The sequence below is a fragment of the Pseudorasbora parva genome, chromosome 3 (genome assembly GCF_024679245.1).
Source record: "Pseudorasbora parva isolate DD20220531a chromosome 3, ASM2467924v1, whole genome shotgun sequence".
Lineage (NCBI taxonomy): Eukaryota > Metazoa > Chordata > Actinopteri > Cypriniformes > Gobionidae > Pseudorasbora > Pseudorasbora parva.
In genome coordinates, this window is record NC_090174.1 from 23,250,885 (window position 1) to 23,276,157 (window position 25,273).

At 36.7% G+C, this 25,273-nt stretch overlaps 1 protein-coding gene across 2 annotated transcripts; it reads left to right on the plus strand.

Moving 5' to 3' along the window:
- The first annotated feature begins 295 nt into the window (after nt 1–295).
- On the plus strand, nt 296–25,265 carry ccdc180 (coiled-coil domain containing 180). Of its 2 annotated transcripts, XM_067438186.1 has the most exons (37): nt 296–531; nt 713–843; nt 939–1,018; nt 4,994–5,103; nt 5,226–5,354; nt 5,450–5,560; nt 5,641–5,736; nt 5,812–5,975; nt 6,081–6,200; nt 6,304–6,383; nt 6,497–6,585; nt 6,669–6,788; nt 6,937–7,110; nt 8,555–8,670; nt 8,816–8,942; nt 9,026–9,068; nt 10,341–10,390; nt 10,530–10,717; nt 10,989–11,164; nt 15,175–15,355; nt 15,440–15,586; nt 15,691–15,835; nt 15,926–16,042; nt 16,139–16,234; nt 16,313–16,399; nt 16,487–16,674; nt 19,393–19,457; nt 19,597–19,705; nt 19,952–20,026; nt 20,108–20,177; nt 20,267–20,411; nt 22,642–22,802; nt 23,027–23,164; nt 23,266–23,377; nt 24,138–24,240; nt 24,663–24,798; nt 25,131–25,265. In XM_067438186.1, the coding sequence occupies exons 1-37, from the start codon at nt 472–474 to the stop codon at nt 25,263–25,265; spliced, it is 4,374 nt and encodes a 1,457-aa protein (XP_067294287.1). In that variant the 5' UTR covers nt 296–471. The 2 variants fall into 2 exon arrangements, with proteins under 2 accessions (XP_067294287.1, XP_067294288.1); XM_067438187.1 differs by lacking the exons at nt 296–531; nt 713–843; nt 939–1,018; nt 4,994–5,103; nt 5,226–5,354 and having other exon boundaries at nt 5,530–5,560; nt 5,645–5,736.
- Nucleotides 25,266–25,273: the final 8 nt, after the last annotated feature.

Below are 25,273 nucleotides of genomic sequence, written 5' to 3' on the forward strand. Positions count from 1 at the left end.
AATGAAAAATAGTCTTGATATATTTGAATTTCTTTTTCAAGAACCTAAAACAAAGCTTAGGCTACATTTGTGAATGAAATTTAGCAAAAAGTACTATTACATAATATATTATTCTTACCTTTTATTAGAGGGTATATTAGTACATTAATAGCCTACATTTAAATAGTAATATGGTTCAAATTTCTTTTGAAGGGGAGTTTGTTTGGACCAAGCACACCACACACCACTTCAGCTCACCTCTGGTTGGACTTTTTACTACGCCTGCGTCACCCGCGTGACTGCCATAGCAACGAGAAGACGCTTTCACGCAGCCCGATTGAATGCTTCCAAGAACTCACACAGACGTAGATATCATTTGCATAATACGCAGACTTTTTTGTGTGGAAACTCTTATAATAGACGGACTATCCCATTTGCTTTGCTGTAGTTTTGTTGTAAAATAATACATAAGCCGGTTATTTTGTCGCTACAATGGCAGACACGCGTGTGCTTCCAAGTGGTAAAGTATACAGGCAAATGTTTGACGCCCAGGTAACGTTAATAGTTCGAACTCATATTCATATATAAGTAACCGACACATATATGTTTTACTTATTGTTTATGCTTTCTGTGTAATATTTTTGGATAATTTTCAGGATTGAAGACTCGTGGCCTAATGTGCTGACTGAGAAGCTCTGGCGCATGTGTTGATTTTGAGTGTTTGTGTGCTCAGGTTCAGTTGTCTTTGGCTCTCTATGACTCTCGAAGGAAGCGCGTGGCAGAAGAAGGCGACTGTCTGCTCAGTGGAGACGCGGCAGACTCTGCATCACAGCAGCTCAATGAGACATTTAACATCACAACACGGTATGATGATACGGCTGCTCACCACACAAATTGTCATTTATCAATTTTGATTTGAATGTGAAGAATTTAACCTTAAAAGTTACTCTGTTTGATAGGAACACAATTTATTCTGGTAGAAAGAGGAACGAGGACCAGGATTATTGTGAGGAGGTTTGGGGTCTTCCAGACACTGTTGGTGAGAACAGATGCAAATTGTTTCCACCATTGAATTTTCTTTTCTTTTCTTTTCTTTTTTCTTTTCTTTTGGATGACTAAAGAATTAAAAAACATTCCTTAAAGGGTTAGTTCACCCTAAAATGAAAATTAATTATTTACTCCCCCCTAAAGTCATCCTAGGTGTAGTCACTTTTTACTCCACTACATTCTATCAAGGTCCTTAAAGTTGAAAGTCGTTTCTGTTGCAGCTTTGAAATCAGTGAATGAAGTTTTTTCTTCTTTAAAAGTTTTTTTTTTTTTTGACCCAGTAATCACTCTTGCAGGGTCATGTGAAGTTTCCCAACATTTTTTGAATACTGATCAGTTTATAGCAAAATGGAAGAATATGATCCCTTGGCACAGTGTGTGCCCCCATGACCATACTTAGAAAGTATGTTTCAGTTTTCTGAAATTCTGCATGTCTCATAAAATGTTCAAAAATATAAACGTCTGTGCGAAACAGACGAGTAAACTGTGGAGAATATTGGCTGTGTATTAATGTATAGGGTCAGTGCATCGGCCTTAAAGTGACAAGTTTAAAGAGCTTTATAACTTTTATACAAGTATTGAAATTAGTTTAAGGTAGTCGTATTCTAGCATGTCGGATAGAGCATCACTGAATGGTTTAACCACCATGAGCAATTCACAGAAGGGTGTTTTGAAAGCAGCAACCTGAATAATTCTCTGGCAGGGCTCTCAAAAGTTATTTATTAAACAAACACAATGATTTATCTCTCATCCACCCGCGACTGATTTATTTTTTTATTACTTGGCCCGCCCAATCATTGGATATAAGTGCCGACCGCACACACACGAGCAGACAAGCTCTCCGAATATCAAGTCAAGAGAGTGAACATTAACAACGCAGATAAATAAATGAATGTTATTTTACTATTTAAGATTCACCGGCCTGCCAACGTGCTTACATTTTGGTAGCCCGTCTGGAAAATACATAGCCCTGGGACATTGGGCTTTGCGAGCCCTGCCCCATACATGCCCGATTTGATCCCAAATCGCAATGAACCAACAAATAAAGGATTCTTCAGCCTTTGACAGCGTGCTAGGTATGTTCAGTTAGACATGTACTCATAATCAAAAAGATCTGTAACAATGCAATACTATCACATATAAAAACATGTTTTACTCGCATAAGCGTTCTGCACCATTCCTTTTGAATCCAATATAGAAGGCACAGCATTGTGTTTTAATCTCAATATGTCTGCAAATTCAGTGTCGACCTGTCTTGTTTACAAACGATTATCTTGCTATCTTCGGCATGTTTATTGTTCGTTTAGCTCCAGAAATCGGTGGGTGGGGCTACAGAGGCAGGCATACAAATAGAGGGGGTGTTTCACCCCTCTATTACGTCATTGATCTGAGAGCTCGCGTTTGCTGAGTCTGGTGTCTATAAAAGCTTTGCTTTAACTAACAAGGACATTTTCAGCTTAGAAACTTTCAGGATATTCTTATATTACCATGACCATTTATATATCAAAGGCTCAAGGGAAAGTTGATTTCTCAATTTATCACTCCTTTAAAAATGTCCTGGCTTTATAATGGCAGTGACTATTGGGTCATTTTTGAAGTCCATAAAAGTACGTCTATCCATCATAACTGCTCCACATGGCCCCGGGGGGTTAATAAAGGCCTTCTGAAGTGAAGCGATGTGTTTGTGAATATTTAGAGACTTTATAATGTAAATCATATAACTTCCGGCAAATCACCTTCCATATTCAACTTACGGAAAGTGTTCTTACAGTTTCTTAAGCATAACTGGTGTGCAATGTCGTCTGAAAGAACAAAGTCATATAAACCTAGTATGGCTTTAGGGTGAGTAAATCATGGAATAATAATATTTGGGTGAACTAACCCTTTAATGTTTTTTTTTTTAGAAGGAGGTGGTTAGAAGTAAACTGGGTAAAGGAACAGGAGAATACCTATACATTTGTGGTTAATTCATTGTTACTTCATTTTACATATACGTCTCATATGCAGACCTAAAAAACAAAACAAGTTTAGGCCAACTAAAAATTATTAATTCAATTAACTTTAAAAAACAATTAGCAAACGTACATTTTAATGTTGAAGTCAAGTTTGAGCCAATTAAAAAATATTAATTGAGGTAACAATTTCTAGAACGAAATTGAGTGAACGTAAAATATCTGTGGAACTAGTTACTAAATAATAATTCGTTGAAAGCACTAGAATTTTTTTACAGTGTATACATTTGTGGTTAATTCATTGTTACTTCATTTTACATATACGTCTCATATGCAGACCTAAAAACAAAACAAGTTTCCTTCAGACATATCTCTTGCCAATAATATTAAAGGTAGGGTAGGACATTTTTGAAGCAGCTAGCAATAGCAATTAGCTTTGAAAGCATTAGATCCCACCCTCCCTTTAGAGTGTGTCCAAAGCCACGTCTTCTTCAAAACACATGAACGCACACAGCAGAGTTTGCAAAATGTCACAATACGAGAGACTGCATTAAACTACCTCATTTATCAAAGCACATAATATTACAATAATAATGAACATAAACGACTTAAAGACCACCGACCTGTACCAGCTGACTGCTGTAGATTCATTTCCGCATTGATAGTGTTGCCATTAAGATGCATAAATTTGAGTCCTAATATGTTACAGCTTTCCATCTCCTCCAAATTACAGTAGTTATGACGTAAAAACAGCATAAACTCGCAAAGATTTTGAACTCGACAGGTTGTAGCTCTCGCATGTATACTATGGCAGACGTTTCACAAATACAAGTTTTCACAAAAAAAGTTGCGGTACTTAGCGAATTAAGTCAAAAACAACGCATCAAATGACTGTTGTTTTGTAGATTATATGTGCTTAACGATGTTTTAGGAGCGCTATATTCCAATATGAATGTTAAAGTATTGACTGATTTGTTAGGCACTTTGCTAAATATTTCCCAACACATTCAAAATATGTGCAAGTCAGATGGTACTACAGTGGGACGTGATGTCCATCGTACTTGCTCAAGATAAGTACCATTGGAACTTATCTCTCAATGGGTTAAGCTGCTGGAAACGTTGATAAGTTGTTTGGTGTCTATAAAAGAACTATCCGGCCGCTATTTACTTTGTTAACTCTCCTCCATCGCTCTGTCGATTCTATGTATGAAGCACTGAAAAGTTAAAAAAAATGAATCAATAAATAAATCAATCTAAAAATAAATACATGTGGGAATAAATACATGTAAAAATACATTAATGCATAAATAAATAAATAAATAATAAATAAAAATTAATGAATTATATATACATATATATATATATATATATATATATATATATATATATATATATATATATATATATATATATAATTATTATTTTTATTTATTTATTATTATTTATTTATTTATGCCTTAATGTATTTTTACATGTATTTATTCCCACATGTATTTACTTTTATATATATAGATATTTTTAGATATATTAAAATTAAGTATTAAGAAATAAATAAAATTTAACAATATTTTTAAAAAATGTTTAAAAGCAGAAAATAATAAATTAAGGGAAAGATAATACAACATTTAATTTGATTAAAAATGTATAATTTATTTAATCAAGTGCTTTATTTTGTTATTTATTTTCCTATTATCACATTTATTTATCTGTTTATTCATTTATATATTTGTATATTTATTTATTAATTTATTTACTTATTAATTAATTAATTAATTTTTAATTTCTGCAGGTTTGGTCCTCCATACCACAGGCGATATACATATAAATACATTTAGACTACTTCATTTATTGATTGCTTCCAGTTAATTATAAAATATTGAATAATTGCAATATCTGTCCTAAAAATGTTTTAATAGGGAAGCCATTTCTGATAACAAAACTTTAGGCGTAGTCATCTTTCCCAAAAGTCTTTTAGAACTGAAAGGTAATCTGTTGTGATTCTGTTTTGTCTGTAGTTCCAGAGAAAAAAAACTCTAACATCAGTGATCGTCTTGTGGAGAAAAGGCGAAAGGATCACAATGAAGCTGTTTCTCAGCTGCAGACAGATCTTGCTAGCCTCAGTGTGGTAAATCTATGCATGTGCCAAAAGATGTATTTCGAGCCCAATTCATCTGTTGTGCATCAAGTTACCGATATATTATAATTAAGAGAAAAAGGTGTCTTATATTGTTATTTTTCTACCTGTAGGATTTTGAACCATTATTTAGACAAACCGGAAAAGATATACTGCTCAGATTGTCTAAGTACAATGACAATATTGAAAGACTTATGCAGAAGATCGAAAACAATTCTGATTTAATGGCACATACATATCAGGTGAAGACCAATTGTGAAATACAATACTTGTTTACTTCTAAAATTCAATATTTTGTAGAATTTCTCAATTGTTAGTTTTCTGTTGTCTTTTAAAGGACATGCATGAGATCTGGAACAAAGTCTGCGATGAATTTGGCTTGAAAAAGAAGTGGATTAAAGAGCTAGATGAGATATATGCCAAATATGAATCTGAAAGAAAAGCCATGGTATGTGGTCTATATTATGTAAAACATATGTTGCTGCAGTCAGTAGATTAGCACACTGCTTATTTGTTCCTCTTTCCTAGATAGCAGAATTACTGAGAAAATACACCACAAAACTGGAGAAAATCAGTTATTTGATGCCGTGTGATGTCCACAGACTGGTTGACAATGAAGCCATGGTAGTATATTCTACATGACAAATTTGTATTTGTATGCATTATATGTATTTGGAATTAAAAATATGTTATCCACAGATGATAAACCAAGCCCTGCTAGCAAATCGAAGAGCTTTGGCCAAACTGTGTTTGAATTTGATGGAGAAACATTTGCAAATAGATGTTTTCCTAAGGCTGAGCTGGGAGGAAAAGCTTCAAGATTGGAAAAGAATAAAACTGATTGATGCAGTCAACCGGTTCAAGTATGTCTGATCTTAAAAAAAGTTAAAAGATGTAAAACAGCAACAATAAAAAAAAACAGTAATGCCATGTTGTTTACCAACAAAATGGATGAACTTTCTCTACAGAGACTTTATGAACAGCACTCACATTCAGAACCCTATAAACATTCAAGATACTCTGAGAACAATGACATCAGATCAGAAAACACTGAGTGAGAAACGCATCCAAACGCTGGAGATTCTTAGGTGAGAAATAAAACATGAATTTCTAGTCTTGCATTCTATTTCCTCAGTTAATATTAATAGTTAAAATGCTGTGTACCTTTTATCTGGGATATGGGATATCTAGAGAAATGATGCCTCCAAGAATCTCAGAGTCATCAGTTGCGGAATGGTATTCAGCACTGTGTGTTATCAATGAGCAAATAGGTCAGAATTTTTTTTTCTCAGTACAATAATCCAATATGATACAATAGTATAGCATGCCGTACATCACTTTATGTGCGCTTTAATGAATTTCTCACTATGTTTCATTTCTTTAGATAGCATTCACGTTGCCACAATGGAAAAACTTCGCAAAAACTATGAGAACAACTGGCAAGTCTGTTTGGCAGAGGTTGATCTATTTAAGGTGAGAAATAAGTGCTTTCTCATTTGTTTTGATTGTCAAAACGCAAAACCAACACAACAATATTCTCAACTCTTTACATACAGACCGAGATGTCTACATTCGGATTCACCTCAGACGAGATACAAAATATTGTTAACATGGAGATATTACCTCTCATTGGTCAGTGCCAGTCACAAATGGACGTCTATTTGGAAAAACTGGATGTAAGTTTAGTTTCCTTAATGCATTAAATCTTCTCTACTTTTGGACTATAAACGTATAACTTGTAATTTATGGATGTGCTGCATCTTTAGATTATTTTTATTAAGGCAGTACTCTCTCATGATACACTGCATTTTAACCTTCTTACAGAAAGGTTTTGAAAGTTTGGCCAAAACCACCGCTTATGAGAGCAAGTGTTTATTCAAGTTGATGTGCGGGATGGCTCAGTTGTGGGAGATCCACTGTGAAGGCCTGTTGAACAGAGAACAGCAGCTACAAAAGTCATTGGATTCCATCAGTCAAGTCCACAACCAAGAGAACCAGGCAAGATTGTGTTAACTGGTTTTTGCAATACTTTTGTGGAGTGTCTGTTTTCACTAAGTGCAAATAGCCTGCCTTGTTGGCAGAGGCTATTTACACTAACTCTGCTCACTGATGTCTGGTTGTGCCAGACAAAATTACGGAAGATGCTGACTTGGCAACAGTAGCAGTAGTGTAGGGGTAAGGCAAGTGGCAGAAAGTTTTGATGCAAATCGACCCGAATTCAATTCCTTTTGCTGAACTTGCTCCCACTCCCTTTTACTTACTAGAACGGAAAGGCATTTATTTTCAATAAAAATTAAGAAAATATTTGAAAAGTGGAAATAAGTATCTAACGTGTGTTTAATAATAAAGCATTTATTGGTTAGAGTTAGGGTTAAGTGTAGGGAGGGCCTTATTTTCCCATTTAGGCGGCATACATTTAATAATATATATTTAATAATAATTTTAATAAATATAATTTTTTATACTCTGTTATTAAGTTAAGTGACATGTGAAGGCCAAGTGTGTTAACCCATACTCGGAATTTGTCCTCTGCATTTAACTCATCCAAATTAGTGCATACAACACACATACTTTTCAAGAGGTTTCTTATAAGGAATGCTCTCAGTGTTGGGAAAGTTACTTTTTAAAGTAAGGCCGGGGACACATTGCAAGCGTGCCGTGAGCGTCTCGGCTGCGTGGCGTGTCCGTTTTTATTTCAGCTCCCATGTTAACCGGTTAGAGCTTGCATACTGCCTGCGTCACACGCGCGGTCCGAGCCGCGCGGAAAACGTGTGCATCCTTCAAATAGAAGAGACGCCTATTTTTAATGCGACACGCGAGCGTGTTGGAAGCGTTTCCCGGCAAAATATAATAGGAAAAGATGTTGATATGCCATTTTGACACGAATACATATTAATAAATGACATTTTCATGTTTGAAAGTCTGTAGGTTAACATAAATGCAGATTTAGGCCTAATTGTAATATTAAAAAACAACATAATTATCGATTTTGAAATCCGACATTGTCTTTGCTGTATCAATAGGCAATATAATTATATTTAACATGAAGTATAGGGCTTCCCTGTACATTAATACCAGCAGCAGCGCTGCGTCAGACACGCTTCTAGTGTGCAAGGAAAGAGAACACGCCACGCTTTGTGCAAGTTAGATGAGTCTTGCTAACATTAGTCTAGAACTACAATAATAAGAATGTTTAGGCAGTGCACACAACACCTCTGCAACCAATTTCTCTCAACATGGAGACGAGAGGTGTCAGTCAATAAATGGGAAAACAAGTAGCTTGTGGATTATTTAACTTGCTATACTAGTAATGGGTTAACCCCAAAATTAATACTTATAATAATCTTTTTTTTTTGTGCAGTTTTTTGTAACATTAATGCCTGAACATGTTTGCTCATTTTGCTGAACTTGAAAATGAGATGTCAAATTTCTTACCCGACAGATGAAAGAGGCCCAGCTGGATATGATGTTGGACAAACTCAGGCAGGAAAGTTCAGAAGAAGCTCTGAAAGACTCCTTAGAGAAGATACTAACCTTTTTGGAAGAGGTTAAGAATGGGTAACATATATTGATATCTTTTTGAGTGAAGTTTTTTGTTGTACATTAAGCTACTTGAACTTGTCTTCAATAAGAAAGTTTTTGACAAAATATGAAAGAAAAGCTAGACATTTTTGTAAATCATTTTACAACATTGTTCTTTAAGGTATATAAATATCTATAAGGAGGAAGTAGAAACTGTGGAGTGTTACCCGTCTATAGTTCTGCAGGAATTACAAGCATACAATCTTTCTGTCAGCCAATTCTTCAGTGTCAAAGAGGTTTATGGCCAGGTACATATTCAACAAGAAAATGCTGTTATCTCTGTTTATGCAAGACAAACATTGTTAAAATAACTTTGTTTTTGTTTTTAAAGGACTCTAAGGATTTTTGCCAACTTTACCCATCTCTTAAACTTGGTGAGTTGAAAGCTAGTCTTAAAGGGGGGGTGAAACACTCAGTTTCAGTCAGTGTCATGTCAATCTTGAGTACCTATAGAGTAGCATTGCATCCTGCATATCTCCGAAAAGTTTTTATTTTTTTAATAATTATATAAGAAAGATGCGCTGTTCCGAGTCTTTCCGAAAAAAGCCGAGCGGGTGGGGGCGTGTCGTGTGAGCGGAGCTAAATAATGACGTGTGCAGCAGCGCGCTGTGTGTTGAGTCGAGCGTCATCCCTAACAGCGGAAAAAAACTTTATTCAAAATAAAAATATGGCTTTTAATCAGATACAGCCATACATCTATGATCCGGAATCAGACCCAGAGGCTGCAGTTGAACAGGAGCAGCAGCAAAAACGACTAGAGCAGGACGTCTGTATGTGGTAAGTTACAAGTTATACACTAACTATATAATATGCTTAGCGGCTTGTGTTATTTACATATTTATACTTGAATTATATCGTCGTATTTTTGTCTTTGAAGGTGTACATGTGGGAAGTGCAGTTGTGCACGTGTGTTTGTGTGTTTACGCGTGGTTTGTGTAGACAGTAAGCGGACTAAAAGCAGTCTCACTCACCCTTCTAACGTTGGGACTGCTCCATCCTTCAGCATTAGGCGATTGGGAAAATTCGGCGTCGAGCTGGGCCTTGTTTATGAAACAGTCGGCACCGAAATGCAGCGAACAGATATAAACATTCGCGCAACTCAGTTGCTGATCCGGAAAAGCAAATTACATCCACTGTTGCCTTAACGCGGGGTTTTTGGCGAATCTGTGCAGGACTGTCTTGGTCTGGCAACCAAAAACCCACTTTTTTGGTGACATTGTTATGTGCTATGTGTAATTGTCACCTGTCCAGCATCCTACAAGCCCCGCTTTGATGGGCGTAGGCTGTTGCTTTCGCTCTCTCCCTCGCTCTCTCTCACGCGCTTCCGGTAGAATTGTCCGTAAGGCCCATACAAGGAAATTCCGCCCCCACTAACGTCAATGGGGACGCATGATCTCAAAAAACTTGCCGAAACTTATGACTAACCGGAAGTAGTATTTTTGACAAAGAAATACTCCCATCAAACGTCCACCTTAACTTTTGAAACTTTGTCTATGTTTAGTATGGGATTCCAAGTCTTTAACAGTGTAAAAAGATCAGTATGCATGAAACAGCATTTCACCCCCCCTTTAAGGAGCTGTATTATTTCTGTTGCCTTTGGATTGTTTAACACCCATTTATTATGTCTATCTTGGTGGTTACTTTAGGTCAAAGCATCACAGCCATTAAGAATGAAAGATTGAAGAAAGAACTTGAGGTGAAACCCAGAGGCGCACAAAAGCCACATTTCAATAACCAAGGAAGCTCAACATTTGCCTCGTCTTGTGATATGGTAATAATGGCACATACATACTTTCCCATCTTAATGTTTGTTTTTCATTTCCTCTATTTTGTAGAATGACCAAGATTGTAAAGCTCTATCAGTTTCAGTCTCTCAAACCAAAGAGACTTTCACTACCGCAAAAGGAAATGTGTACAACTGCAATGGGTTTCACACTACCCATGATGAGGCTCTGGAGACAGACCTTAAGGAAACTGAGCTGGTTTTATACCCAAAGGCACTCATTGTTGAATTGCTAAAAGAGTAAGTGTACAATAGAAATGATAGAATGAAAGGATGCTTTGATGGGGTCTACCACTGATATAGACATAGCAAAAAAAAAAACAAGCCATAAGCTTGAGTGATGAAATTTGGAATGCTGAAATAAAAATTGTGCAATAAAAAAATCCATGTTCTCTTTTTAACTATAATTAGCTTGCAGTTCTTTCTGTGTTGTTTACTTTTTCATTAGTATTTATTTAGTTTCTATATGCATAGTTATAAAATAAATGAATACTGTTGTTCCCCATCATAGTGTGAGACAAACATTTTTCAGCCATCTGGAAGAGAGATTTCATGTTATTCTAAACAAGACTATGACTGTTGTCGAAGCCAAGAATGAGAAACTGAAAGCAGAGCTGGAACTTCGCCTCCAATTCCACCAACCTCGTGCTGTAAGAATTGAGATGAACATTCACAATGTCAGAGCAGGTTTGTCCCCTCATCACATCCAAAGCCATTTTGGCTTTTACTTATATAGAAGAGTGTAACAAGAGCCCTTGTGAAAAATAAGTATGCTTTAGTACTTTAAAATAATATACATAAGTGTGAACTGAATGGACACTTAATTTGATTCTTACAAATAAATTAAAATATATTATAGTTTAAAATCTTTTATTTATTTATTTTTTTTTTTTTTACAAACTTAATGGTGCACTAATAGGATGTTTGCAGTAATATATCCAAAAACCACTAGGCCAGTGTTATATATTTTATTCAGTTGGGTTCTTACAATATCCCAAATGTTTTTAACTATTTGTAAATCATGAGAAAATTGCTATTTTAACCAAGGAACCGGGACGTCGGGAGTCGCCTGTCAATTTCGTCATATTTGAGTTACCCTCGTTTTTCGTACCGTGCTTTACTCTTAGCAGTGTACAACAAGTGACACAGCAGCCACTAAGCAAACGCAACAGAGTAACTTTATAAAATAATTTTAAACACACTTAAATGTATCTAATATGATTAACAGAGCTGGGTTACCTTATACTCATGACCGGAAAAGCAGAAATGGCGCTGGCGACTGTGTCCTGTCATAATGAAAGTCCCGTTTCTCGCGAGCTGTGTGTTACGCAACAATTGACCTATCGGTAAGCCCCGCCCCCCTTAGTTACTGTTGCTAACTCGGACAAACAAACAGATTTGCTATGTCTAACAATAACAGCTGTCAGTGTGAAAACCTCATCTCAAGATGTTTTTGGACACAAAATGTTGCGTATACCCTGTCTGAATGATGACCAACATTTACTGATGTTTTATGAAGTTTATTAAATTGTTTTTCACTCCAAAAAAATCACTGTAACCGCCGTTTCACACCGCAAGCATGAGTGGCGCGTGAGTAGCGCATATTTTTTACGGCGCCCATGTTAATCAGTGAGTACATTCACACCGGCAGCTAGCCTAGAAATCTAGACCCACCCTAGTGGCAGCAAATTTAATTTGCCCGCAAGTGTCGTCTAGGCACTCTCAATACCATTCTGAGCTGTGTTCCTCAAAATCTGGACGGCCCAATCACATCATGTATAGAGTCAGCGGACGGGGCCATAATGACGACGGCCGAGTTGCGTTTGCGTGCTTCTAGTAAACACAGAAACTGGCGAACGGCGGCGGCCTTTCGAATCAGCTCTGACCGCGACTCTGGAAGACTTGGAGTTAAGCTTTTCTCTGAGAAAAGAACAAAGACGAACGACTTGACTGGTATGAAATGACTTCATATCAGGAAAGGTTACCGCCCCTTCCTCTGCTTTGCCCACCCAGAGAATTAGTAGAGAAAGGAGTCAGTTTATCAGTGGATGTCAGCAGCACAGGCTTTACCATAAGGATTTGACAGCACTGCCACAAACAGTGAATAACAGTGTTCATTAATTCCTGATCTGGGATCAGTGAGTTCTGATGTGTAGCTAATCATTCAAGTTCACACAGACTTTCTTTCTAAATCGTTTAAAACTGTCAGTCCTGCAACTGGCCGTCTTGATGCATCAGTGAATCAAGCCAGTGACTAAAACCATCAACTTCATGTCATTTCTGTTAGCAGCATGAAACAAATCTGTTATTTAAATGAATAAACTACAGAGAGGATTCAAAGAACACTCTTTATAATGTTCGGATTGGTCAATCACACGTTTTAATGACGCTGCTCATTATGCTCAACAGAAGCTCTTACTCTATTCATGTCGATGTCGTGTTTGTTGTTAGCTGTGGTGAAAGCATTTTGTGAGAGAAATAACGTTGCAAAGTTCACTAGTGTTTATTCAGAGCTCTCGGATACAAACAAAATAAATTTGCGCTCTCAAAAACTTGGTACAATAACACTTCCTCAACAATCTTTCCCCAGTTCCGTTTCTCTCCGTCTCTCTCTCGACTGGCAGTGCTGCAGCTGCTCTGCTCGTGCCTGACTAAACCAGACCCCATCCGCATTTAACACGTTATCTAATTTTAAATGCAAAGAAAAGTAAAGTAAACTAGCCTAAAACGCGTGCTCTCCCTTTCATTACCCGTGAACTAGAATACCCATCAAAATAGGAGTCCCTCAACTATGGTAATACAGATAATGCAGACCTGAAACATATTTAAACAATGTTTACAAAAACAAACTAAAAGATGAAGAAGAATATGAGGAGCCTCATTACGATCGCATATGATAACATACAGGATCAACAATGTTCATGTACCACAGGGTTAGATTAAATTAATTTACATGTAACCATCTTAATAAGGAGAGATGCACTGAAATGTAGACATATCGTTTATGTTTTATGATTTAACTTACACTGTTACATGACATGAGAACGGTTAGTTGGCTATCATTAACTTTAATCGTAACTTAAAGGTGAACTATGTAGTATTTTTGCAGTAAAATATCCAAAAACCACTAGGCAGGTGTTATATATTTTGTTCAGTTGAGTACCTACAATATCCCAGAAGTTTCCAACTATTTGTAAATTGTGAGAAAATTGCTATTTTAACTAAGGACAGGGACGTTTTAACATTGCATTTGAGGGAGTCGCTTGTCAATTGCGTCATATCTGCGTTACCCTCGGTTTCGGCTTTTATTTCGCAGGAGCGCTTTACTCTTAGCAGTGTGAGCAAGTGAACGCACGGAGTAAAGTCATAACATCGTTTTGAACACACTTAAATGTATCTAATATGATAAACAGAGCTACATTACCTCAAAATCATAATCGGAAGAGCTGATCAGTGCAGGCGACCGGCGACTGTCTCCCGTCATAATAAAAGTCCCGGTATTTGCGGGGCGGGTATTTGTTTAACAATCGCTCCAGCAGTTGTGCTCAGGTCCATAACACTCGGTCCTGCTCTGCTTTAGACTACAGTAACGTTAATAACCGCATGCATGAACGTGATTTCTGCCCGAGTCCTATTTTCGACCGGCTGTGATGAGAAGACCACATCTCCCAAGATGCTGCGCTCACACTTTGCATCATCAAACTACGATTTGTTTTGAATAGGCGCTCTCCAGTGGACGGAAAGCTCCATAGTGCACCTTTAATGAGAGTATGACAACCGAAAAAAAATCCTCTCAGGATACCTGGAATCAGTGTTACAGTACCCCAGGAGCATCGTTTTACCATTTTTGTAGCAGAAACACCATCAAACCGATGAGAGCATCAGACTTTCCAATGTTTCTCTATGGCGCTGAACCCTAAAGATGTCTGAGTTCTGGTGCCCGTGCAACTGATGCTCAACTGCTATTGGCTCATCTGCGTTCAAAGGGAGGGGCTTACCAATAGGTCAATTGCTCCAGCGGCCTTGCTCAGCTCCCTCAACACTCTGTCCTACTCTGCTTCATACTACAGTAACGTTAATAACCACATCCATGAGCATGATTTCTGCTCGAGTCCTAGCCAGATTCTTTTCCACCGGCTGTGAGGTGAAGACCACATGTCCCTAGATTCTGAGCTCAAACATGGCGTCATGAAGCTACGGCCTTGTTTTAAATCGGCGCCCTCTAGCGGACAGAAAAATGATATAGTGCATCTTTAAATAGGACTTATGTACAGCATAATTTTGTCTATTGTGTGTGAAATATGGTTCAAGCATACTGCAGAATGAACTGAAGCATTTGTGGTAAATTCAAATTAGATTTAATTTCTGTTCAAACTTGTCTTATGTATTGAACTATATTTGTAATTATACATTTGTAATGATGAAGTTGAAAATAGAACATTGAATGTTTTCATTCAAAAAAAACTTTTTGCAATATAGTGTATAATACATTTAAAATGTATTGTCAAAATGTTAATGTGACATTTTTACAAAGTACACGAGTCAATACACATAGTACACATAGTCATTAAAAATATACTTTTAAGATTTGAGGTACACTACAAGTGCACATTGTAATACAATTATGCATGCTTCTTTTTCACAAGGGAGCTCAGTTTGTAGAGGACATTTCATAACTCTCTTCATTATTTGGGCAGCTGAACTAGTGCTACATCGAGAATGTGTGGATCGACACTGCAAGGGTATACTAGAGGTCCTAGAAGACTGCCGGACAGACTTACAGGAGTTACAGATCCAGAAAAATAAACTGACCGAAGACTTCCAAATGCAAATCTACAGTAGAGAGAAAGATTTTACCTTTGCCACTAATTCTGAAAAGTAAATAAATGCAAAAATATTATAGCGGTAATGATGTGTGCAGTTTATACACAATTTACTTATTCTGGCCAATTTTATTCACAGGATAAATAAACTTTGTACCTCACTTCAAACTAACCTGGACAAACACACCGATATCATCCAGACGTTACAAAGAGACTTTAGACAAAAGATGGAGTTCAAAATGGAGGCTTTGAGGGAAGCAAATGTTCAGATGATGAGATCTTTCAAGTATGTCACTGAAATTCTCTGTACAAGTCATTATCGGTGTTGTGTTTTATATCATTTTATATAAGCCCAGTAAAAATATTCATAAAAATTGTCTTTTCCACAAGGTTGTTTTCTGAGGGGGGGAATTTTACACCCCAGGAAATTGAGATCTTTCAGTCACATTTGGAAAAAATGGACAAGCGCATTGATTCTGCAGAGGGGGCCATGATGCAGGTCATGGAAGAAAAAGAATCAAAGTGTCTGGAGCAGGTTGTGATTACTCATAAGTTGATTATACACTAAATACAGTAAAACAATTATTTCAAGAGGAATTCACACCACAAAGCCATTTTTCCTCAGGTCAAGGATATTGTCAGGAAGTTAGAGGAAAAATTCAGTTTTCTTGCTATCGAGCTGAAGTTTCTTGCAAAAATGCAACAAATATTTAACAACACGCGAGTCCAGATCAAAAGCGAGGTATTTTCAGTATATAATTTACTCTTACTCTTATTTAATTCCCTCCCTCTGTCTACTGTTCATAATCTGTTGAATTTGTATTTGTTCATTTTAAAGGCTTTAAAGAGTAACACGCAGAAGAAAACTATTGGCAACATGTTGAGTGATTTAAAGAAAATGACAGCTGAATATGGCCAACCAAGCCCTGATAAGGTAACTCCTCTGATAGATTATTAGATTAAAATGTATGTAATTATAATACTGGTCTACAGAAAACATTTTGTATTGTAGATTATAGCCATAGAGGAGATAACAAGTTTAACAAATTCTCTGATGGAGGAGCTACAGAAGAGGTGTCAGTACCTCGACTGCTTTTTGGTATGGCATTACACATTCCAATGCTACTGGCATATTGATATGTAATCCCTATAGACATGATTGATTATGTCTGATATATTTTTGTAGGATGCTTCTATGGCTGTTCCCCGACCACAGACTCCACTTCAGGGGGCTTTTGCTGTTGCAGCTCGCACAAGGTCCCGTATACAGGAAAAAGCAGGCAGTCCAGATGGAGACAGCCTGCTCCATCCTAGCCGCATTGGAGTGTCCTTCCTGGATGATGCAGCAATGGGGGTTATCAAAGGCCTACTCAAGTCAGTGTCCTTAAAGGGGGCATGTTATGCCCTTTTTGAGGCTTGATTTTGTTTTTGGGGTCTACTAGAATAGGTTTTCATGTTAAAGGGGTACTTCAGCACTGAGAAGATGAATCTGTATTTAAACTGGGTCATTAATGTAGTAGAAATGTGAAAATATTTTTTTAATTTGGTGCTTTCTAGACTGAGAAGAGACAGAAAATGTATTTTTGTCTCATGGGGATGAAAGACAACAATTCCCAGAATGCTTCACTGCCCTACGAGGCCACTCCCAAAGCCACCGCTATTGAATCACTGATCACTTTCTCACCACCATGTGAACTGATTTCATCTTCATAAAATCAGTTCAGTTAGAGAACAGACACAACAATTAAAAACTGAACGTGTCTGTTCAATATAATGTGACTTAGCCGCCGAGGGAGTCACATTACATACATTTGTGATGAGCTGAATGAGGTAAACGCGACTGCGCTCGCGGCATAGATTCACAACGCCTGTTATTCTGGCGGGTTTTCAGTTCATGCCTTTGGAAGCTTAACTTTCATAGGAATTAATTTGAGAAGTTGAAACACTTACTTTGCTCCGCCTGCCACACTGTTTCCATGAATGCCTTCAGCTGTGAGCTGAGCTGTGAGTGAGATCCCATCCCCCATGTGCAAGTTGAAAACATGTGGAAATAGCTCCCTCTGCTGGCTGTAGTCTTTAGCCTTTGGCCAAAAATTCCTTCGATGACACAAATTGACGATATTTGTGTCATCGGAGGAATTTTTCCAGAAATAAAATGAATAAATCTCTTGTCTCAGGGGGATATGAGGAGGGGGAGCACAATTATTCAAATCTATGCAAGGGTTTCTACTGATACAAAGCCATATGCTAATCACTGAAGTAACCCTTTAAAGCAGTACCAGGTAACTTTTTAACCTTCATAATATATTTTCAAGACTTTTGTGATGATACATCGGCTTACAATAGGTTGAATGACACGTTTGCCATAGCCTGACTGGGTCTGTATCGTTTTTAATCATACTTTTAAACTTTTAAACTTGGGTTTAACCCGAGAACAAAAAGAACTACAAAATTCGAGTGTTTTACGGCATTGACGTCACTTCCACCCCCACTTCCTTAAATTCGGACGTGCGAGCACAACTATCTTTTGTTTGCCGGATGTTAAAGTCATGGCCGAAGCAGCACAAAAAAATAAGATACCTAACATGTCTGTGATATTTGTTTATTTGTCTTACATCAAGCTATACTGCAAATTGATTTTTCAAATTTGCAGATTCATCTATGGTAGCTTGATATCATAATATTGACGATAAAGGGTTATTACCTTCCACTCAAACATTGAATATAAGTATCACATAGATTCTCTAAAACTGTGTCTAATAGACTAGGCTACTATAATGACGCTGGCTTGTAAACGTAAGCATAGCGATCATTTGGCGTTTGAAAAAAATAAAACCCATGAAATTATATTCATATGACATGCTGAAACATATGCCACTGTACCTGGGATGAAGACATTTCACACGCGACGCAAGCAGAACACCTGCATGTGAACTCCTCCTGCAGTGTTCAGGGCTATCAGGGGTGTCATGTCAACAAATGCACGCGCGCATCCCCTGATGTAGGATGACAGAGTTTACGACAGTAGAAGAGGACAATACTGTTTCCCAACTGTAGGGGGACCCCGAGAACAAAACCTACATGGTGCTGCTTCAAATGTTAAAAAAAAAACACATAATTTTTTACTGAAACACATTATTTTTCACTTTTTCAATATTTTACATTGTTAACGCACTTCTTGTCCCAGTCTGTCAGTAATGCTCTGTTTAGACCAGGTCTCTATGAAGAGTGCAATGTGGTCTTTTTAGTCATCTGGACCAGTGTATTGTGATTGCTTGAACACTTTGAACGTGTTTCAGAAATCTCACATCCCTTACTATAACCACGAGTTTCAATACACTACTAACACAATTAAATCAGGCCTCACTCCTTTTTTTTTTTTTTTTTGCATATCCATTTAACAGGGAATTATTTAAATGAAGGACATTGTCATGTATATGTTCCTGGAAAAAAACTTAAGGGTTAGTTCACCCAAAAATGTAAATTCAACTCATCCTAGGTTTGACATTCTTTCAGACGAATACAATTATAGTTATATTAAAAAATGTCCTGGCTAATCCAAGCTTTATAAGGCTTTATAATGTCTGTGAAAAACTTTAAAACTGAAAAAAGTGCATCTATCCATTAAGAAATACGGCTCCGGGGGTTAATAAAGGCGTTCTGAAGCGAATCGGGTTTGTGTAAGAAAAATATCCATATTTAACATGTTATAAAGTAAAATATCTAGCTTCCGGCAGACCGCCTTCCATTTTCAACTTATGAAGAAAGTGTAACGCCTCACACAATTCAAAATGATTGCTCTACGTCTGACACTAAATTTAGAAGCCGGTTTGCCGGAAACTATATTTTACTTTATAACATGTTAAATATGGATATATTTTTCTTGAGGGTGAGTAAATCATGGGCTAATTTTCTTTTTTGGTTGAACTATCCTTTTTAAGTGATTTCAGTTTTGCTTTAGTTTATTTGCGTAATTGTTTCTGTTACGCAGCTGTTTGCAATGCTCACCAACGGAACACATGAGTAAAATGGAAAAAATGAGGAAATAATCTACTTCTCATTGTGTGCATAATGTCTCTTTTCTGTGAACAGGGTAGGCAAAGCTAAAGACCACAAGGAGGTAAACATTGACCCAACAGAAAGACACTCTTCAGCAGGTTGGTTTGTTAATGTGTCCTAATCATTTAATACTGCCCTTGTAGTGAACTACAGTGTTATTAGTTTGCCCTTTTACACTCATCTGACCAGTTTTTTGTGGGTTTTTCTAAAAAGTTCTTCTAAATTCTTTACATCCAGCAAGGTTAAACTCCCCTCTTGGATCAGGTCAGAGGTCAGGAAAGAGTGCCAGTCAGTCTGGAATAGAGACTCTGGCCAGAAAGTCAGTGGAGTCAATAACAACACAGAGGTTTGACATTCAAATATGATGAGAGAGAGAGATATTTAGGAAATACTGTTAGAGAAGTGGCTATGTCTCTTCTCTGGTAATAGTAATATAATAAAACTGATCTGATTACATAGAAAATGAGCTGTTAATGTAATAATTAGCTTACGTTCCATTCAGTGAACATGTAAAATTAACATTTATGATACAAAATGTTCTAATTTACGAAACATCTTTCTTTATTATATGAAATGATTCTGTGTGTGTAAGGAGGGTCACCAAACCCAACCGATTTGATAAGAAATTCCTTATTTTTGGCTCAAAACCTGAAGAGCAGAAGGACAGGTCAGTGCATCTGCTAGCTGTTATTTTATGTGTTTTTTTTGTTTTCTAAATGTGGTCTTTGAAAATATTTGTATTTCTCAGTGTTTCATTCAAAGCCTCAATCACCAGTATTCTGTGGAAAGCCAATGATATTCTCCTCTTATTGGCAGAGGTACTATAAAACATATGAACAGTGTGTATTAAGCATTTGGTGTTAAATAAGTGATTTTATAGTGTGTAACTGAACTATGTCACCATCAGGAGTTCTATAAGAAGAAAGAGCGCCGCCCTATCATTCGTTCTGAGCAACTGCAGGAGACATTTGATCAGTGTGCAGAGGAGATACACAAAAGACTTCGTATCTACCAGAGTCAGTCACATGAGTACCACAACAGCTGCCTGCAAGGTTAACTCTTATTGCCCTTACGTTTTATTTGCAAAAAGATGCAAGAAAGTAGACCTGTTACAATTCAGTTCAAATTATATTAACTATAAGTAACTTTGTATTTATTAGTATTTGTAGACTCTCTGCTAAAGGCAGGCATACATAAAGCTATTGCACACGTTAAGAGTCAACCTGATAATCGTGAAAAATTGTATTGTGTATGCCTGGATTTATATTTAATTTTGATGGTTTCCCAAAAGCCATTTTACTGACTTTAAGTATGTTTTCAAGTACATGTCAACCTATTCTACTGACCGCAACTAACCTAACAGTCCACTAATACTCTGATGAGAGTTATTTGACATGTAGTTCAGGGTTGCCAACTCTCACGCATCTGGCGTGATACTCACGCTTTCAGGCTCTGTCTCACGCTCTCACTCCGCCCAACACAATCTCACGCCAAATTGCCAAACCTGCTTTTGATATTAAACAAAGCTATAAGCTTTAATTTTTTTAAATGTGTTTTAATGAAATTCAAACAATAAATAGCGTTTTGGCGCTAATGTGGCATAATGTTAAAGCCAGAGGCGTTGAAAAGCGGAGTTGCATGCTCTCGTCTCCCTGCGGTGCGCGCTGGTCACGTGGCCCATGAGCGCTCAATACTTTTAGCGCTGTGCCAATGAATTTAAATGGCTTAAGCGGATACACAACAGTTTCACCATATAGATGTTTGCTGCAAGTTTTGGTAAACAGTACAGCATAGTGTTAGTGTTTATTGATTATTAAGTCAGCCATATTTACAGGATCGTTTTATTATGGAGAGTGATAGAGATTCAACATTGTTAACATTAAATGTTATTCTTGTATTTAGCCCTCAGGTATTCCTTACTAATAGGTCACACTCATACTCATTAAATTATATTTATTGAATATTTTGAGGAGATCTTTTGGTACTAAATACTATTTGTGCAACAATTATTGTCAATAAATGACCACTTAAAATATTTTTCTTCTAATATTTGTATTTCTTCTAAAATTTATATTACAATTAGTGTAGTAATTAATATTAAAATAGAGAATTCCAATTCAAAGAGGCAAATTAGAGTCATTTTGTGGCTAAAAAATATTAATGTTTATTTGTAATGCCATTAGGTGCCTTATGGCTCTTTAATAAATATACATGTATCTAATCTAGTTGCTCAAAAATATATTGTAGTCTTTGCATTCAAATAAATATTTAGATATGATGATCAAACACTAGATTTCTTTAAATGTGAAATTTCAAAACTTAAATAACTTGCATCCTAATCTTTTTAATGAATAATGATACTTATATAAGCAGTCACAAGTGAATATTAAGGAATGGCACATATAATTTGACCCAAGAAATGTTTAAACTAGTGCCAAAACAAACATATTATTATGTACAGTATATATACTAGATATAAACTGATACTGAATCAAGATCAAAAGCATCACCCCCCCCCCCCCCCCCCCCTCCCCGGCCCTCAAAAAATCTCACTCCAACCTAAACTTAAAAGTTGGCAACCCTGGTAGTTGCAAAGATATTTATAGTTAGAATATCTGGAAGTGGATTATCCAATAAAGTGTGACAAAATTAAGTACAAAGCCAAGTTTAAATTGACTTTGAGATGAAACCAGTGTTTATTCAGGCACTGGCTAGTTGAAGAAAACATCCAAAACACACATTTAAACGTTTATTTTATTAAACATCTGAAGATTTCAATTACAATACATATCTTTAAAGGCTATCTATATTCATATTATATTCATATATATCTATAATAAAGGATTTCACAGTAGGGTTTGTTCATATTTTATTCTCCTTAATGATATAAAATGTATTTCTAAAAATAGGGTGAACATTTATGGCGCAATGTTCATTTTTCTTTTCTGTAAATAGTGCATACGGTATTTAATTAGATAATGCATCATTTGCATATTTAAACATAACATTTCAGAAAACTTGTAATACAAAACAGGTGTCTTAATGAACTACAGTGAATCAACTGGGGAAGTATGGTGACATCTATTAGTTAAAATGTTTACCCTATTCTCCAGTAGTGTCTTTAGTGTGGAAAATAGAGTAAAAGATGTCGACGGACAGTTAAAATGCTGTTATTGGAACATACCATACAGCTTTGCAATCCCTGTAATAGCAATAACAAAGGTTTAATTACATTTTTATTTAGATTCCACAACAATATGTGACCGTTTTCGTTCTGTGTAGAATTTCAGGTGCAGTTGAAGGCCATTGAGGAGTTTCTGTCTAGTGTACCAGAGAAGCTTTTCTCTAAACTAAGAGATCAATACCTTGAGGAGCTGACGCAAAGCATGACACAAATTCAACACCGGTTCAAATTCGTTCAGCAGCAGAGTGAACAAAAGAGGGTATGTGAACAAATGCAGAACAACGGTAAAGGCAGAGGAAATGATCTTATCATAACCCTCCTTAGTTCCTCTCATATAGTTACTCTGGGGAAGAAGCCATTAAACTGTCATGGTGCAATATTAATATTATCTACCATAAAATATTATGCAAATACATGCACCCCTAACTATGTATATAAAGCAGAGTCACCAGGTTTCTGTTGTTCTGTGGCCTGCTTTCATAGATGGAGCACAGTGGTCAGTTGCGTGTGCGTCTGAGCCACCCGGCATGTGAGACAGAACTCAAGCATCTGGTGGAGGTTGAGGAAGAGAGACAGAGAGAGCAAAGACAAGCCATCCAGAATACCAGACAGGAAGTTCAGGTTACAGACTTAGACTTGCTTTAGACTTCACTCAAACAACCGCTGTTCTGTTTTTATTGCTTTTTTTAAACCTCACTAAATTTAGTCTCATTTCTGGACAGGCATGTGCCCTCAGAAACGCAGAAGAATTTGTCACTACTCTTTCCAGGTTAGCAGAGGCCTTACTCTTCCAGTTCGACAACCTCATAACCGTCCATGAGGTTCAAGTGGGACGTAAGTTAAGGAATGAATAGTTTGGAAATGTAGATGGGCCACAACAGAGGTTTTTGTGTTGACGTTTGATTTATGATAAGCAACATGAATACATAATCAGATTGTTTTGGCAGTGTTGGCTGAAAAAAAGATTGTGTTTAATATTCACAATTGTATTGCAGTGTTCTTGGTGTGATTGAGTTCTTTCTGGCATGTAATCAGCTTGCCGAAAAAGAAGGAAATCCACCCTTAAAACTTCCTGATAATTTACTCATCCCATATCATCCAAGGTGTTCATGTCTTCAATGACTAAAAAAGGCTGTATTTATGCATGCAAGGCCATATGTTGACAATGTCACCTTGCCAAACAACACCCCACGAACACAATATGCATGTGTGAACATGTAGTACACGTGCATGATGTTATCATTTTTGCAAATTGAAGTTTTTGTTTACATGGAGACAGTAAAGGCATCGTTTTCAAAACTTCGAAAACTTTTAAAAAGTTTGCATTTCAGGCCCCCAAACAGCATTGTTGTGTAAATGAACTGCCTAAATGCATAAAAGATTTCTCGTTTTCATTTAAAAACATTATACTTATGTTGATATTAAGCATGAGTATACGCGTGCTTCAGTTACCGTTTACACGGATGACGTTCACCTTGGGCAACTGAAGGGAGACCTTGTTGTTGTTGAAACTTGTAAAATGAACGTTCCCCAATACTGCTTACAAAAATCATTAATTTACTTAATTGAACCGGAATGTCTTTTGGAAAAGCAGATGCTGAACAAAAGAAGGAGAATATCACTACACTCATCCGCCAAGCACAACCCGGACTTTTGCTGGAAGACGAGAGCAGTACTCAGATGCAGAAGGGCAGCAGGTGTGGAAATACCATAGCCAAGGAAAATGGCTTTCAAACACTAGTTTTGTCAACCTTGTGATTTTTTTTATTTTATTTCACACAACAAAAAAAATATTTTTTTGTGTTATTTTAGTTTTAATTTTAGTATAAGTTTTGGTAAATTTGTTCTTTTGTCATTTTAATTTATTTATATAATATATATATATATATATATATATATATATATATATATATATTAATATAAATAAATATAAATTAAAATGACAATGGGGGGGGGGGGGTGATTTAAACTTCAAACATAATAATCTAATAAAAAATTATTTGCTAGTTACTCATCTGTAGTGGTCACCATGCATCAGAGGGTTAGCTTTTTATGGGACACAAATTGTGAATATTAAATGCTGAATAACATGTTGTTGGTTTTTTGTTGGTTTTTTTAGAACATGGTCAGGCATTTGTTTCTTCAGATTTACTGATAACAGCACATTTCAAGCTCAGGAAACCGCCACCATCACAACTGCTAAAACCACACTAGGGCATCGTAAGGCCATTGAGGTGCGAGACACCATACATGAGGTAAGTTCATTTCAAATGAGTCTGTTCTTGTTTGATAGAGCATGAATCAGCATACAACGACTGTAAATAAGCTTTATGCACTAGCATTTACAATAGTAACATAAGTGCCGATTACAGCTCAAACGAGGCTATGGCAGATGCTAGCTGAATCCTAGCTCTTCTATTCAGAGGTCTGTGACATCATGCATTAGTAATTTGCTAGGAGCAGCCTTTTTTCCATTTAGTTTTGGTTGCACCTAAAGCAGAAATTGTCTTGCTGGCTGAATGTTAAAAAATATGAACATATATAAATATAAGACAATTGTTCAAGACAAGCGTTAATCTTCCCCCAGCTCTATGGGCGGAGGGTTCAGGAAGAGCTGGACAAAAGTCAGCGAGAGTGTGATGCTCAGGAAAGGCAACTGAAGCAGTGGCATGACCACTGGCAGAGTCAGCTAACAACCCTCGCTTCACTCAACTCTGAATGACCATGAGA